The 14,995-nt window shown below is 41.4% G+C and overlaps 1 protein-coding gene across 1 annotated transcript; it reads right to left on the bottom strand.

Annotated features, from left to right (window-relative positions):
* Positions 1-24: 24 nt before the first annotated feature.
* On the bottom strand, positions 25-14,484 carry NAE1 (NEDD8 activating enzyme E1 subunit 1). The gene is made up of 20 exons (XM_017832278.1): positions 14,413-14,484; positions 12,791-12,894; positions 12,642-12,702; positions 12,084-12,114; positions 11,400-11,471; positions 11,019-11,098; positions 9,864-9,973; positions 9,455-9,564; positions 8,779-8,841; positions 8,495-8,558; positions 7,338-7,429; positions 6,291-6,350; positions 6,082-6,215; positions 4,438-4,513; positions 4,050-4,089; positions 3,031-3,117; positions 1,938-2,030; positions 1,412-1,526; positions 1,290-1,339; positions 25-272 (listed from the first exon to the last, which is right to left on the bottom strand). The coding sequence occupies exons 1-20, from the start codon at positions 14,466-14,468 to the stop codon at positions 163-165; spliced, it is 1,608 nt and encodes a 535-aa protein (XP_017687767.1). The 5' UTR covers positions 14,469-14,484; the 3' UTR covers positions 25-162.
* Positions 14,485-14,995: the final 511 nt, after the last annotated feature.

Here is a 14,995-nt window from a genome sequence, read left to right as displayed (position 1 = left end):
ACAACAACAACAAAAAAAAGATAATTACAAATAAAGTTTAATTAGCAGGTGATACAGAACAGAACAATCCAGTCAGTGGCAAACCACCACAGTATTTACAGAACTGTAAATACTGTAAAAACTGGAAATACAGCAGCAGCAGCACCTTGGGGCATCATTACCCTACAGCTGGAAAGTTGCTGAAGTCTGTGACATTCCATTGTAAATAAAGGTGTTATTAAAAATTACGAACTGCCCTGTAATGACTTTGATAACCTCCTGTGCAGCAGCCCCTGTAAAAGAAAAACCAGAAGGCAGTTAGCAGGTCTTATTTAAACAACAGTAAAACAATCTTATTTATCTAGAACTCACTACACTGGAATTATTTAGGAAGTGCCTGATACACCTCCTAGGAGGTAAAAATGCCTTTCAGTACTTCCCAGTATTAAAGAGGCTCAGAAAGCTGCAACTTCCAAAGTTAGCTTTGCATACACTTTGCTATATATACTTTCTCTCCATGTACACACACTCAGAGTAACACGTGAGCAGACAGACCCATGCAAGTTGAGACCTCTCAAAATACATTTGAGAAGTTAAATTAAAAAAATGTACAATTAAACTGTAAAATAAATTGAAGGGTTATTTCAGTGTGTTCCCTTTGTGTTTTCCTGTAGTATGAAATATTCTGTAATTTCTTCAGAAGTTGCCTTTACATATTTTTCTGAAGCACAGTACATGTCAAGTTTCACTTAATCAGAGAAAATACCTACACAGAGTATTTAAAACATAATTATCTTCAGCACTGCATGAAGCCAAATAAGGGAGGTAAGTTAACTGATCCATCAATTTTGAGCACCCATTAAAACATATGTCATTTTGACAATACCCATAGTCTGAATGAAGGTAAGAAATCAAAGCTATTTATATTATATAGATATTTTATGTAAGTATATTGTGTTAATTTAAAGGAAGACGTGTACTGAATAATTTTAAAATTACTACAGTTATTGCTTTCCTTTAAAAAAAATGAAGCCTCTTTCAAGCACTATTTTTAAACACATTTTTAAGCTCCTAGAATGGATCTACTGTGATTGTTTTTAAGTTTACTTGTTTTCTTTCACTGCCTTTAAACCCTTGCTGTGCCCACTTACTCCATATGCTACAGGAGTATGAACGAAGGGAGGATTTTGTCCTAGTGCTGTCTTTGACTACAGCCTTTGCTCTGACAACACCAGGTAGTTAAAGCAGCAGCGCTCCTGCCTCGGGCACGTACCAGAGCATGTGCCCTCTGAGATCAGTGCCATCCTTACCTCCCATGAAGGCAGCAACAGCGTGGGGCTCAGCAGCTCCATAGCGACAGCTGGGCAGGAGAGCAGCAGTTAGAACGTGCCAGTGAGTGCCAGCACAGCCACACCCAAACCACCACACTTACAACTCACGAACATAGTCATCCTTCACCACCACCGACAGCCCGTGCTCTTGCAGGAAACCAGTAAGGCAAGAGTTTAGTTTTCCAATATCATCTTCCACCTGGTAGTTGTAGACACCTGGGAGGGAAGTTAAGTGTTTAATCACACAACTGTAACACCATATGCAAAGTTAACGGGGTCAAACGGCAGCGTATTTTATTTTTCTGAAAGGTTTCTAAGCTGACTAATATTATTAACACTAGACTAATAATGATTGAATATTTTGTTGATGCTACTCATGACAATGACGAATTTCTATGCAGCTGAACTGGCTTGTAATCCATGCAACCCATCTCAGTGGTATTCATTCAGATGAATTCCTTCAGTTCCCAAAGAGAAAAAATTCTCACTTTAATTCTTAAAGTTATATTAATATGGAAACAAAACCACAACTAATGCTGTATTTGTAGTTTATAACTTCACTATTACAGTAACTATTGGATCTTTGTATTTCTTTTGCTGACATGAAGTAACTCTGTGTTAACATACCTGGATATCTCCCATGCTGCTTGTAAAATCTATTTACAGCCCTCAGCATCAAGTACAGCACTATCTCACTGTCTGGGTTATCCATGTGGGAAACTGGGAACAGCAAGAGAACAAGTTAATTAGTACAGATGAAATGGAAAAAGGAAAGGTTTGCATTACCTGAAAACAAGTATTACCCATGCTTAAACTGTAAAATCTGCAGGAAAAAAAAAACCTTAACGAAAACAACCTGCAACTGAGAATCTCAGTGCCAGATATACAGTTTTGCCTCCAAATTTTATGACAAAACCATACTGTATGTATTTGATATAAACTATACAGTGATGATATTCACATTTCAACTCTGGCAGCTGCTCTAATTTAAATGGAATATATCTTACTTCTTACTCTGGGATGTGAAAAACATGCTTTAAATATTTAACTGTAATGACAATAATTATGAAACAGGTGTTAAATCCTTTTCCATGCAGCTCAGTAGTATTTGTAAATGCTGACTACTACTTAAATGACATTGTATATTACCAACTAATTCAAGGAGCTTTCACTTAAATGATATATAACTATTATATAAATATTACACTAAATGTACATACATTTTGTCCAAAACAGGGGACTTGTATAAGCTTCAATTCAACAAACTGTGATGAAAAAGTATTTCCAGCTTTTTTCTTTAATTTATGTAGGTTCAAAACAACAAAAAAAGCAGTATTAAGTAACCAGTTTGCTAGTTCACATACTGAACAGATAAGCTGGCAGAGGACAAAACAATTATTCTCATTTGGTCAGGTGAAAGCACCTTTCTAGATCTGTCAGAAATAACTGAGGTACAGAGAAGTTTGAAGAAAACAGTGTTTTATTTATATACTACCAAAATTAAAAATCCACAAGAAAAAAAACCAACAAACTGAAGCATGGAACAATCTGTAAGGCCACTTTTGAAATTTCAAAATCAAACTGAAAGCAACATTCTAGACTTAAAAACTCCCCACTTCTAGCTGATGCCAAATCATAAAACTGCATAAATGCAATAGAACATGTACCAGGCAAATTCTTTTTCATCACAGAGTCATTCCAAGTCGGGAGCAGTACTCACTGATTTCATCCCTGTGGAAGGTGTTCGGGCCGTGCTCCTCAGCCAGGGATCGGCACCGCACCACCCGCAGAAAGGCTGCGTTGCTGCCTGGGCAGGGGAGGAGCATCAACAACCTCATGTCACCACAGCTTTGGAAGTCCGTCCCTCTCGTGTTAAATGGGAGAGGCCAGAACTGACCATCACTTCATTTCACACTTTCCTGTTTCTTCTGGTAGCTCATAGTACTAAAAATCTATTAAACTACATTTAGGTCTGTGGTCACAAGTATTTTTGTGAAATACTTGGTGCTTGTGTACCTCTGGAATCCACATCTGCCATGTTAATGTAACAGCAGCCACAGCCATCAAATCCATGTTTCCTCTTCCAGGCTGCCAATGGACACGGGTTCTTTTCACCTTCCACTACATCCTAATGCTGCCTCGTGTGTTCTCAATTAATATTTCAACAGTGCAGCCACGAGACTGAACAGGTTCTTTTCCTGTATCATTGCTACGAAACAACCCAGCAGGCAGCTACTGCTGAGCACTGAAAAAGCAGCAACTGGGAGGTTCCCAAACTCCCAGCGAATGCTTTCCCAGCACAGGGACAGCCTGCTCTTGGCTATGTGCTTACAGGGACATTTTCCAGCTGCAAGGAGACTCAGCCAGGCTGCAGCAGGACGTGCACATATCCAGAACAGACACAACCTGAAATGCTATCAACTGCTTTACCTTTTCAGAACACCAGAAGTTTACAGAGCAAGACTACTTAGGTACTCATCACACAGAGCAGAGGAAGCTGCTCCCTCTTGTTTGGAGCTGAAAAAATATATAATCTTTTAAAAGCCAACTGTTATAGATTCACTACTGAGAGATGCTGAACATCTGTTACTTCCACTGAAGATGAGGGATGCAAATCACCTATTTGAAAAATTTAAATATTGACTTACTATTTAATAACTACATTATCATTATCATTCAGAAGTTTGTGGTTATTTGATCATTTGCATAAACCCAACAACAGAATCCAAGCATACTCACAAAGCAATTTTAATTCTCTCTCTGAAATAGACTCTGGTGCCTAAAAGAGAGAATATACTCATTCAGTACATACAATGACCAGAGAATTCATGCTTTCAGATATATTAATATCTTTATTGTGAAATAACTAGTCACTAATGTACCAAAAAAAGGTATCTTAAATCATAAATAATATATACCTGTATGCACTTTTATATGATCAAACCAAAAGTGATAAAATAAAGCAGGCCACAGATACTTCATTTCATCAGAACTTACTTTATCCTTTTGAACAGAAAGGGGTAACTAAGCCTTCTCTTTCCCCGTGTCTCCTGTGACTCATTTCTGTACAGAACATCAGGGAAAAGCTCTTTTCCCCCTGCCAGGATGGCTGTACGTTGGGACTCACCTTGCCCAGGGACTGCAGCAATTTAGCAGCATGTGCACCCACAGCAGCAATGTCCTTCTTGGCTTTCTCCCGGTATCTGGCAATAACAAATCAGCCAATCACTACAGCACAAAGCCAGCAACTTCACAGTGCAGAGCATTTCTTGTTGTTTTACATTATAAAGACAAAATACACACGAACAGACGTGAGCTCCCTCAGGGCCAGGAAGGCACTTGTTCCCTCCTGTCTGACATGGCTGAGCTGTTCATGCAACATGTGGCTCAAACATGCAGAATTGTTTGTTAAAACTAGTACTACTACAGAGGAAAAACACTAAGTAAGCAGCTCCACATCCTTCATCTGGTTTCTAATATTTTAGTAATTTCGTGTTTTAATGTCTGTAGCCATTAATATTTTAGTTCTGTTAAGAACTATGACACTGCAAACATCTCAACACCACAGTACTTAATAAAATTCAATTTAAGAGCTCATTTTAAGGAACTGTAGTTGTTTTATCTGTGAATTAAAATCTTGCAGTGCTTACTATTTGAGAACTATTTGAGAAGGACATAATGGTTTGCCAATTCAGGATACTTAGAGAATTCAGATTTACAAATTAGGGTATCTGTGCAAATTCAAGCAATTACGATTTAATTAAGCAAAACACTGATACAAGTTTCTGGGTTTACTATGATTATAAAAAGTAACTTTCCTGAACTGATAGCAATCAATTATTTTAGACATGTGACAATTTGTATTTTTACGTCACGTTTTAATGCTATTTGTCACAGTTCTGAGGAATGCCTCTCTAAATGCACAGATTCCATTTTGGGTAGTAAACACTATTAAAGGCACACAATCCTTTTTCTAGTAGAGGTTGTGTTTTAGATTTATGGGGATCTATTAGATTTTACTCCAAAATCTATTAGATTTTACTTTCTGATTCAACAGTACAACTGCACAGACAATAAGTTAACAAAGTCTTCAACAAGATACTGTTTCGTTGTAAAGATAAAAAAAGGTGGATGAAATAATCAACTGCAAAGAAAATGGGGCAATGCTGTAAAAGTCTGTTTGGCCAAACAATTGCACCATGTCCAGGGTGCACAGGAACAGTAAGTTCATATTGAAGATACATCATCCTAAAATCTTCATCCACACTGATGCTGTATGGAATTTGCAGTTATTGTTTCTTTACAAAGTCTCTGCCCTTCCTTATTTACCAGGCAATCCCTTCCAAGGGCATTAATTTGAACTAAGTATTTAGAAAACTAGAATTTCTGTAACCATATTATTTTAGGTTAACATATATTTTGAGGGGAAAAAAAAAAAGGTTGTCTTTAAGCAGAAATTTGCTTTGGACAGCAGCATCTGGGCTATGAGATCTACTATCTATAGGGAGGTCTTTACTAGATCTGAAACCAGGTGATCACTCCCTACCCAGCCCTGGGAAACTGGGATGCATTGAAGGCTTCAGCTCCACTTCCCATCCGCAGAGGGCACCTACCCAGGGAACAGCCCAGGCTGCTGTGCTTCCCACCCCCCTCAGCCCAGTCCCACACACGCCTTTTGCTCTAAACACAGGCATTCCTGCACTTTGACAGCTCTCAACTCAGCACCATTTACTGGCATTAGGAACTATTTAGTAAATAACTGTATACTTACACATTTTGCAGTTTGATAAATTTACTGGAGTCTGCAATCATATCAGGAATAGTGCCCCTCACAGGCAAGCTTCCTTGCCCTTCATTTGCCACAAATTCCTTTAAAGCTCGAACCAAAATCCAGAAGGAAGGTGACTGCAAATGCACAAGAGACACTCATGTACACAGACATTATTTATACATTCAAGTCTTGCCCAGAAGTACTCATACCTGCTCTGTGAGCTTCACACAGCAATCATCATCAAAAAGCTCCTGAATGCCTCTTGGAACCTAGGAAAATAAATACATTGGGTTTGTAATTACTTGTCTTTTGTTTTCTTGAATTATCTCAATACTCATTACGTAGGTGACCAACTCTATGTGACCTCAGTTTCATACCAAAATCTCCTCTGAATCCCACACAGTCAGTGCTGTCTCAGACATATTTCAAATATTAGCCCTAATAACATGTTCTGCTCAGGATCAATGTCACAAACAAAACCTCACCTTATTTCCATCTTTGACATAGAGGACTTTAAAGAACAGTGGCAGCAACTGTCCCAGGTGCCCATCCTACCTGCTGGGGCAGAGCAGCAAACAGGCCAGGGAAGGGGAGAGGGGCTGCAAAAGGGACTGCTTTGACTCCTTCACTGCTGCAGGTCAGTCTGGCATATAAACTCCCACAGATATTAATATCCTGTGCCATGGCTTGTAGTGCCCTGTGTGACAGCACTCAGTGCTACCTGCTGCTTTCTTGGGAGACTTAATGTGACTGCCCAAGCAGAGGCATCAGCACAGTTCAAATAAAACCAGAATGTAATCTAGAAACACTCACAGAATTCTGCCTTTACCCCATGTAGTTTTTGCAATCTACCATGAATGGGAGATTAAGGAAATCAAATCTTAGTTCTAAACCACAAGTTGCGACTTCAGAATTATCTAAAAACAATGAAAACTTCACTTTTAAGGTTTTTAAGCTTGATCAGTTTATAAAGGGAATTTCATAACGTTTCTTCAGGATGAAAGGACTGAGACAAGAACTCACTGCTAATGAACCGACTCATTCTAGACTTGAATTCAAGTCTAGAATTTCCATGAGCTACAGCTAGTCCAGGTCTATTTAACTACACAATTTCAATTCTAACCATTCTATCAATCCTGTTTTACTTAAATAAAAATGTTACAAATGGAATTCCTGTACTAGAAGTGCATAATATTTTCTGAGGAAATGATGCAGTTGAAATTTCTTCAGTTTTATCACAGAAATGTTTATTTTACCTCTGTAGTATTCAACGCTGTGTTCACATTTTTTATAGCTTCTTCAAAGTTTTCCTCATCTTCTGGGGTTCCATTTTCATTCTTTAAGATACCTTATTGAAAGAAAAATTTGAAATACTCAACCACTTGAATTACACCTTGTCAGTGAGTACATCTTACTAACAGGGCAGACTGGCTTTGGGTGTATTTATGGCATAACAGCTAATCAGCAAAAAAAGAAAAATAAATCTCAAGAAAAAAGTCAAAGATGCACTTATCAGTGCACTTCTTGTACATTCTGCATGTGATTCATTTAATTATCACAAAAAAACCAGTTTATTTGTGTGAGAAAGAGATAATGAAGTTTCATAAGCACTAAATTAACAGTTCAACTCTCCTTCCCATCTCCAGTCATGTTTTCCTGGGGATTTTTTGCTCAAATTTGGCACTTATGTACCCACACAGCAAACCAGGTCCAGAAATGGACTCCACTAAAACCCTGATTTAACCAAAGGTTCAGCGACAGATCAGATCAGTTCAATTCCCTCACACAGCCCGGGGATAAGATGGCAGAACCACCCAGAACTTGCACACAGGCCACCTTCAAGTGAGGAAATACCAAAAATTTGGCTACTGCTTTTATTCTACAATCATTTAAGACAATATATTTATAGATCTTAAAACCTCCACATTAATTTTAGCACCCACAAAAGGTATTAAACTGAAACACCTGCAAAACTGGAGTTGTTCACATACTGGTTACAGTGCATTCAGGAGCTACGTAACCTTTGTGTCTCCACTGGTAATTTAGAGATGCAAAGATTACCAAGTGTCTGGGGTCAACAGACCTACCAAATACTTGCAGTTAAAGACAATTCCAGTGTGTCAAGAGCCACTTGCTTTCCTCTTTATCAGATCTTCTACAGGTTCTTCTCTTGAGGCCTGTCCTCCCTCCCAAATCAAAACATACTCTGGATCTTAAACATCATGAAACTGCCAAAATAAGCAAGCCTGGGATCTCAAGATCCACCTGTACAAAACAATCCTTTAGTAGAAGAATCCTACTGAATATGCCAGCAAATTTTTCACAAATTAACCCTGAGAAAACTTCTGATTATTTTTCAGACACCACCTTATCTCTGCCAGTATGGATAAGTGACTCCTGGGGCCTTCATTACCTTGTCGAATCAGTTGTCTGAAGGCTTCTTTTTCCTTGTAACTTTTGGGCAGCTGTTCACTTTTCTGAATTCAAAAACACAAAAAGATGTTGTCTTTAAAATACCTACTACCAACCTCACTGTGTTCAGACTGAACTCCAGGAGTCTGTCACTGCTCACACACATTCACTTGTATTTCAATTAGTAATTTTTAAGATTCCACCTTGTTTTATGTTACACACTGCCAAAATAATATATTAGAGTAGAAAAGACAGATCAACAATAGTAATAGTTTTGCAACATACCTCATTGAACCATTTTGTCAGATACTTGGCTACAATCACAACCCATGGAGTGTGGCTGTGGTCCTGCAATTGAACACCAGAGAGATCTTTGTCAAGTTGAGAAAAGATAAAAAACAGGACGAATTAAAAACCTATTTTAAATGTAAACTCCTAACATCCGTTCCACTGCTCTGAAGACACAGGACATGTTCCAGATTTTGATTCAGCCATAATGTTCTCTAACTACCATAAAGCAAATTAATAAATTATTATTAGTTTACTTAAAAAATTATTATTACTTTACTTTACTTGTCTGAGCCAAGTTCTCCAGTATTTTCCTGGAGTGGAAAACCCACACTATGCACAAACACCCCTGCTGCAAAGCTCTGCAGCAGTAGGGAATCATAAAAATTAAAAAACAAATTAAAAATAAAGGTGTGAGGGGTATTCAATCTAATAAAAGATCAAGTTGTCCAAGAATATCCTTGCTTCCAAAGACCCCCACCTGCTTAAGATTTAAATACAGACTGTAGCATTTGGGGCAGAGGCAAGAAAATAGTGCCTGCTGACTGATTCTCCAGCTGCCTCCGTTCAGATGAGCCCTGGCAGCAGAGTCACCTGCCAAGGGCCATTTCCACAGACTCCCTGTCCTGGGTCTGCCTCCAGCTGGGGGAACACGGGGCAGGGACACACCAACCTTCTTGTCCATATGATCCAAGTCGTAGGACTGAATGTGTTCTGTCAGTTCTGGAAATGGCTTGTCCAGTCTCAGATCTTCCAATGTATTGTCAGGGTGAGATTCAACAACTGTGAACAAAATCACATCGTGTATTTTGCAGCTTTATGTCTGGCCTTCAAAACAGAGCTCCACATCACATACAGCACCATCTGCTCAATTCTCAAAGTGTTCTGTGTAAGTCAATGGCAGGATAATCTCCAATTTTACTATTTGTTGCAGTCCATAGTTCCTCAAATGTGGTGATGAACTGCAAACTACCAAGGACTTAACAAATACTAAATACATCACAAGACGAAAATAAACCAAAAAAAATAAATCAAAGTGACATTAGGCATTGAAAAGTCTCTACCTCAGAAAACCCTCTAACCTGTATGTTCTTTAATAACGACTCTCATATAACCAACCAGTCCATAAGTCCTGCAGACCAGCAGAGGAATGTCAGAATTCCAGAGAAGTTCAGCCAAGCGCAGCAAAGTACTGGAAGGAAAAACAGCTTTTTTCAGATATACAGAAGACAAGAGTCAACTCCTACACAAGTTACTTGTGAAAGAGTTCTCCCAGACAACTTCTCTAACACCACATGATCCTAAGCACATAAGGTGATTCATTTCATAGGTGAATTTACACTAGATTAGAAATAGGTTTATCCATGATCTTACTTATGTCTCACCCCATCCTCCCAAACGCTCCAAATATCACACAAAGAGCTTCAATGAGTTGTGAAAGAGCAAAAAAAGGAATCAGATCTATGTGTTGCACAAACATAACTTCCAGTAGGGGCAGTTCCACCCAGGGATTGATTAGCACATAGAAAATACCCCATTTCCCCAAGGGAATCACCATTTCAGAGAGGATCTTATTCCTGAGAAAGCACCTCCAGCTCCCCTGTGAGAAGGGGGAGGGACAAAATAGATAAGGAATGACCAACAGCCACTTCCTTGCAAAAGCAAGATTTAACTATTCAACTACCCAACAACCTCTTGCCTCTGTGGGGGCAGAAGCAGCAAGTTCCTCTCCCCCAGGTTTCCCAGTACTCCCAGTTGCAATTATCCATCTGCACCTTTTCTTGGCAGGCAGCACTCAAGGAATAGGTTAAAAACAGTAAAAAAAGTCAGAACTACTGGTCTTGGTTAAGCTTAGATGGGAAACAGAATTACATATGGGGGTAAATTGGGAAGAGTTATACCAACAGTAAAATGCAGAAATGTAAAGGCATCACAGACCCTCTGATCTGTCAGGCTGTACATAAGGACACTTGTTACTGTGGTTTTGGAACAGAAACAACTCTCACTACAAAAGAGTGCCTGGCAAGAAAATACACTGGAGACAGCACTAGGAGCCAGGCATGGATCTGAAAGAGATTTTAAACTACGTAGTAACATATAAAAATGTCTCTAGAAAACCCATCATTTACTGTAACTTTCCTTTCTGGTTTAAGTTTTTCTGCAAGAAAGTGCCTGTAATTTAAATCTGCTTTTACAACTGTACAAAAACAAACAAATAACTTTAGATGCTTCTTTACCTTTCTGGTAGTTGTGTTGCAATCACCAAGTTAAACCGATTAAAAAAGGAAGGGTTGTTGTCCAGGAGCTTTTCTGGACTCTAAACAGGAGAAAAAAATATATGTCAGGAAACACTGTGGAAATTTCTGAATACAGAGCAAGTCTGTTCAATATTGAATATAAAGTGTTAAGTGAAAGTTATAAGATTAAGATGAAGTTACAAAACAATGTTTAAAACACATAAATTGACTTTTCGCAAATAACTTCAGATCATCTTCCTCAAATGCTGTTTTATCACGAAGCTTCTTAAACTGCAGCATTACAAAGCAACACGTAGCTACTGTACCATGCTTTTATCACACTGAATAACACACACACATCACCAATTTAGGAATACAAACCTCTTCAACAAAATGTCCAGAAACATCATTATTCAACTCCTGCAGGAGCTCCATGGCACTCTGGGCACGACTCTGTTTAGGAACAATTAAAATGAAATGTAATTTATACAGTATAGCAATGGTACATAATGCCACACGCTAAAAATACCAAACACAACAACAAAACAACCCCTAAAAGCACCCCATAACAAAACTCATCATAAACTAGAGCTCCTTATTCCAAGTCTTTCTTATCTGAAGCAAAAATAAATCCCATAACAGCAGGCAGTGTTTGAGAGCACTTTCAGTAGTATGACTTTAAAAACACAAATTATGTGACAGCTATTTCCTAATTTCCAATTTTATTAGTTTCCAGGAGTTATCTAGGACTCCTGTACTCTGTTTTTGTGACAATTTTTCCCCCATTCACTTCACTAATCTTAGCTTTATTCTTTCAACCACAATGACCTTCCAAAGATTTTCTTAATCATAACCTCTTCATTTTTTTCTGTTCAATCTTGCCCCAACTGAGTTGATCTTCTCACTTATGAGCAACTAAAAAGTAAGCACGGGGAACTCTCTCACAGAATAAACAGACTTTAACATATACATATATATTTTTAGAATTATTCATTATACTGCATTTGAGTACCCAACCCTTCTGTGCTTTCAACACACCTAAAGTGACATTTATTATCTCCTTACCTGGCCAATATGGCTTTTTTGTAGAAAGAAACTGAAAAGGAGACAAGAGGGAATTACATGTGAACTTTTACACTGAAGAAAAAACAGCAGTAAATTACATTTTGTACTGCAGAACATGTTGCTGACTCTCATGCCACATTCCCCCTTAAATCTGCCTTTCTTTTCACCACCACTGTTGTATTTTCCTCACAATCAGTGAAAACATATTTAGCCACACTGAAACACAAGCAAGTCTTCCTCTGTCATAGCTCAAGATTACATCAAATGAGTTAATTTTAAATATTTTTATATTGAGTAGAGCATTGTCTTTATAAACTTGATATGTGAAGCAAATAGACCTGTAAGGTCCAAAAACTAGGAATTAAAAGAATTTAGCAGTCAATATCAAAATGACCATGCATGCTGTATGTCACCAACTTCCAAACCCACAAAGACTTGGAGAAACATACAGAGGCTTTTAAAAGAATTTTACAGAATTTCTTAACAAATGCAGAGATGGAACTACCTTTTAAACCCTCTTACTTCTCAATTTGTAACAAAAGTCAGTAAAAAACCTACTTATTTCCAACATCTTCTCCAGAGACTTGATTCCCGTCGACAATTGTAAAGGAACCAATACCTTGGGGAAAAAAATTGTTATTAATAAGTTGGCATTATGGAGTTATCAGATACATTCCCAAGAATGTACAGGAGAAATACCTACTTACCTGGCAGCACTAAGTTTTTGAGTATTTCAGTTCCTGTTGCTGTGGCATTTATCACACAAACATGGGCAGATTCTAATGCTTCCTGGCCATGGTCACCCCACAGTCTGTATTGGGAGGGAAACCAATACATAATGAAGGTATTTATTGCAAAGGCAATACAAAGAAACAAAAAAGAATTAAACTGTGCTCTCCAACATCTCCATCAATGACTTGGACTCAGGACACTGAGCAAGTCTGGAGATGACACAGAACTGGAAGGGCTGTTGAGTCCCTCGAGGGCAGGGAGGGCCTGCAGAGAGACCTGGACAGATTTGAGGGCTGGGAATCACCAACCATGGGAAGTTCAACAGGGGGAAGTGCTGGATTCTGCCCCTGGGATGGGGCAACCCCGGATGGACTGACAGAGTGGGAATGAGAGGCTGGAGAGCAGAGCTGGGAAAGGGCCCTGGGGGTCCTGGTGGTGCCAGTTGTCCCTGGGTCAGCAGTGCCCTGGCAGCCAGGAGGGACATCCCTGTCCTGGGGCACCAGGGAGGGGATTGTCCCACTCTGCTCTGCCCTGGGGCGGCCTCACCTCAACATTGGGGCAGTTTGGGGGGACACAATGGAGGGAAGAGATTGAGCCATTGGAGAGTGTCCAAAGGAGGGACACAGAGATGGGGAAGGGCCTTGATCTGAAGCCGTGTGAGGACACTGAGGGCACTTGGTGTGTTCAGCTGGAGCAGAGGAGACTGAGGGGAGACCTCAGTGCAGTTCCAATTCCTGGGCAGGGGCAGAGGAGGGGCAGGGACTGAGCTCTGCTCTGGGGGGACCAGGGACAGCAGCCAGGGAATGGCTGGAGCTGTGTCAGGGCAGGCTCAGGTTGGATCTCAGCCAAAGGTTCTTCCCCCAGAGGCTGGTTGGGCACTGCCCAGGCTCCCCAGGGCAGTGGGCACAGCCCCAAGGCTGCCAGAGCTCCAGGAGACAGGGTGGGATTGCTGGGGTGTCTGTGCAGGGCCAGGAGTTGGACTCTGATCCTGATGGGTCAGGACCCAACTCAACATATTCTATGATTCTATTCTATATATAAATATATACACATACATATATACAGTCTTAAGCTCTGCCAGGGAAGGTTTAGGTTGGATATTAGGAAGAAATCTTTTACAGAGAGGGTGCTCAGCCACTGGAATGGGTTGCCCAGGGAGGGGGTGGAGTCCCCGTCCCTGGAGGTGTTGAAGGTGAGACTGGATGTGGCATCAGTGCCATGGGCTGGGAACCACGGCGGGGTTGGATGGAGGGTTGCGCTTGATGATCTCGGAGGTCTTTTCCAACCTATATAATAGGCATACATATATATATGTCTCTTTCTCTCTCTCTCTTTAAAGTGGGGGTGCCAAATATATACACGTATAAATTTCCCCTGTGCCAGCACAAGCGCTCACGGCGCTGCCCGGGAGCCCGGTACAGGGCCCCCTCAGTTCGGACACGGCCCAGTTCCCTCCCCGGGCTCCTCCCGGGGCCTCTGCCCTCCGCGGGCTGAGCACACAGAGCCGCGGGCTCGCTCTCCACCGGGCAGGGGCAGGGCAGGCCCGGCACAGCCCCGCTCCCCTCGGCGGGCCCGGCGCAGCCCCTTCCCCCCGTACCTGAGCTGGCGGTCGTAGCGCTGCTCCTTGGCCGCGGCCCGGCCCGGCCGCGCCATGGCCCCGCTCCCGCCGCGCACGCGCGGGCTGAGGGAGGCGGGGCGGCGGGAGCGGGGCGGACCTGGCCCTCAGGGGTGAGGACTGTCCCTCAGGGGTGAGGCCGCGCACGCGCGGGCTGAGGGAGGCGGGGCGGCGGGAGCGGGGCGGACCTGGCCCTCAGGGGTGAGGACTGTCCCTCAGGGGTGAGGACTGTCCCTCAGGGGTGAGTACTTTCCCTCGGGGATGCGTCCTTTCCCTCGGGGATGCGTCCGGAATGTGAGGCCGTTCTCGGGAGTTCCGTCCGAAAGAGGCACTGCTCTCCATCTCTCAGCCCGGGCTGACAGCAGTACCTGCAGTTCTGAGCAGCTGAGCCCTGCAGAGCCCCTCGAACCCGGAGCGTTCCCCTTCACTCGCACTCCCCGTGTTCCCCAGCACCGCCCTGCCTTGTGCCCATTCCTCGGCACCATCTCCACACTGTTTGCCCCCACATCCGCAAAACCATATCGAAAAAAATCATCGCCTTCTCCACATCAAGTCAATTAGGCCT

The sequence above is a fragment of the Lepidothrix coronata genome, unplaced genomic scaffold (genome assembly GCF_001604755.1).
Source record: "Lepidothrix coronata isolate B3197 unplaced genomic scaffold, Lepidothrix_coronata-1.0 Scaffold200, whole genome shotgun sequence".
Taxonomy (NCBI): Eukaryota; Metazoa; Chordata; class Aves; order Passeriformes; family Pipridae; genus Lepidothrix; species Lepidothrix coronata.
Note: the sequence above shows the minus strand (reverse complement) of the source record. Positions and strands in the feature narration are given on the sequence as shown.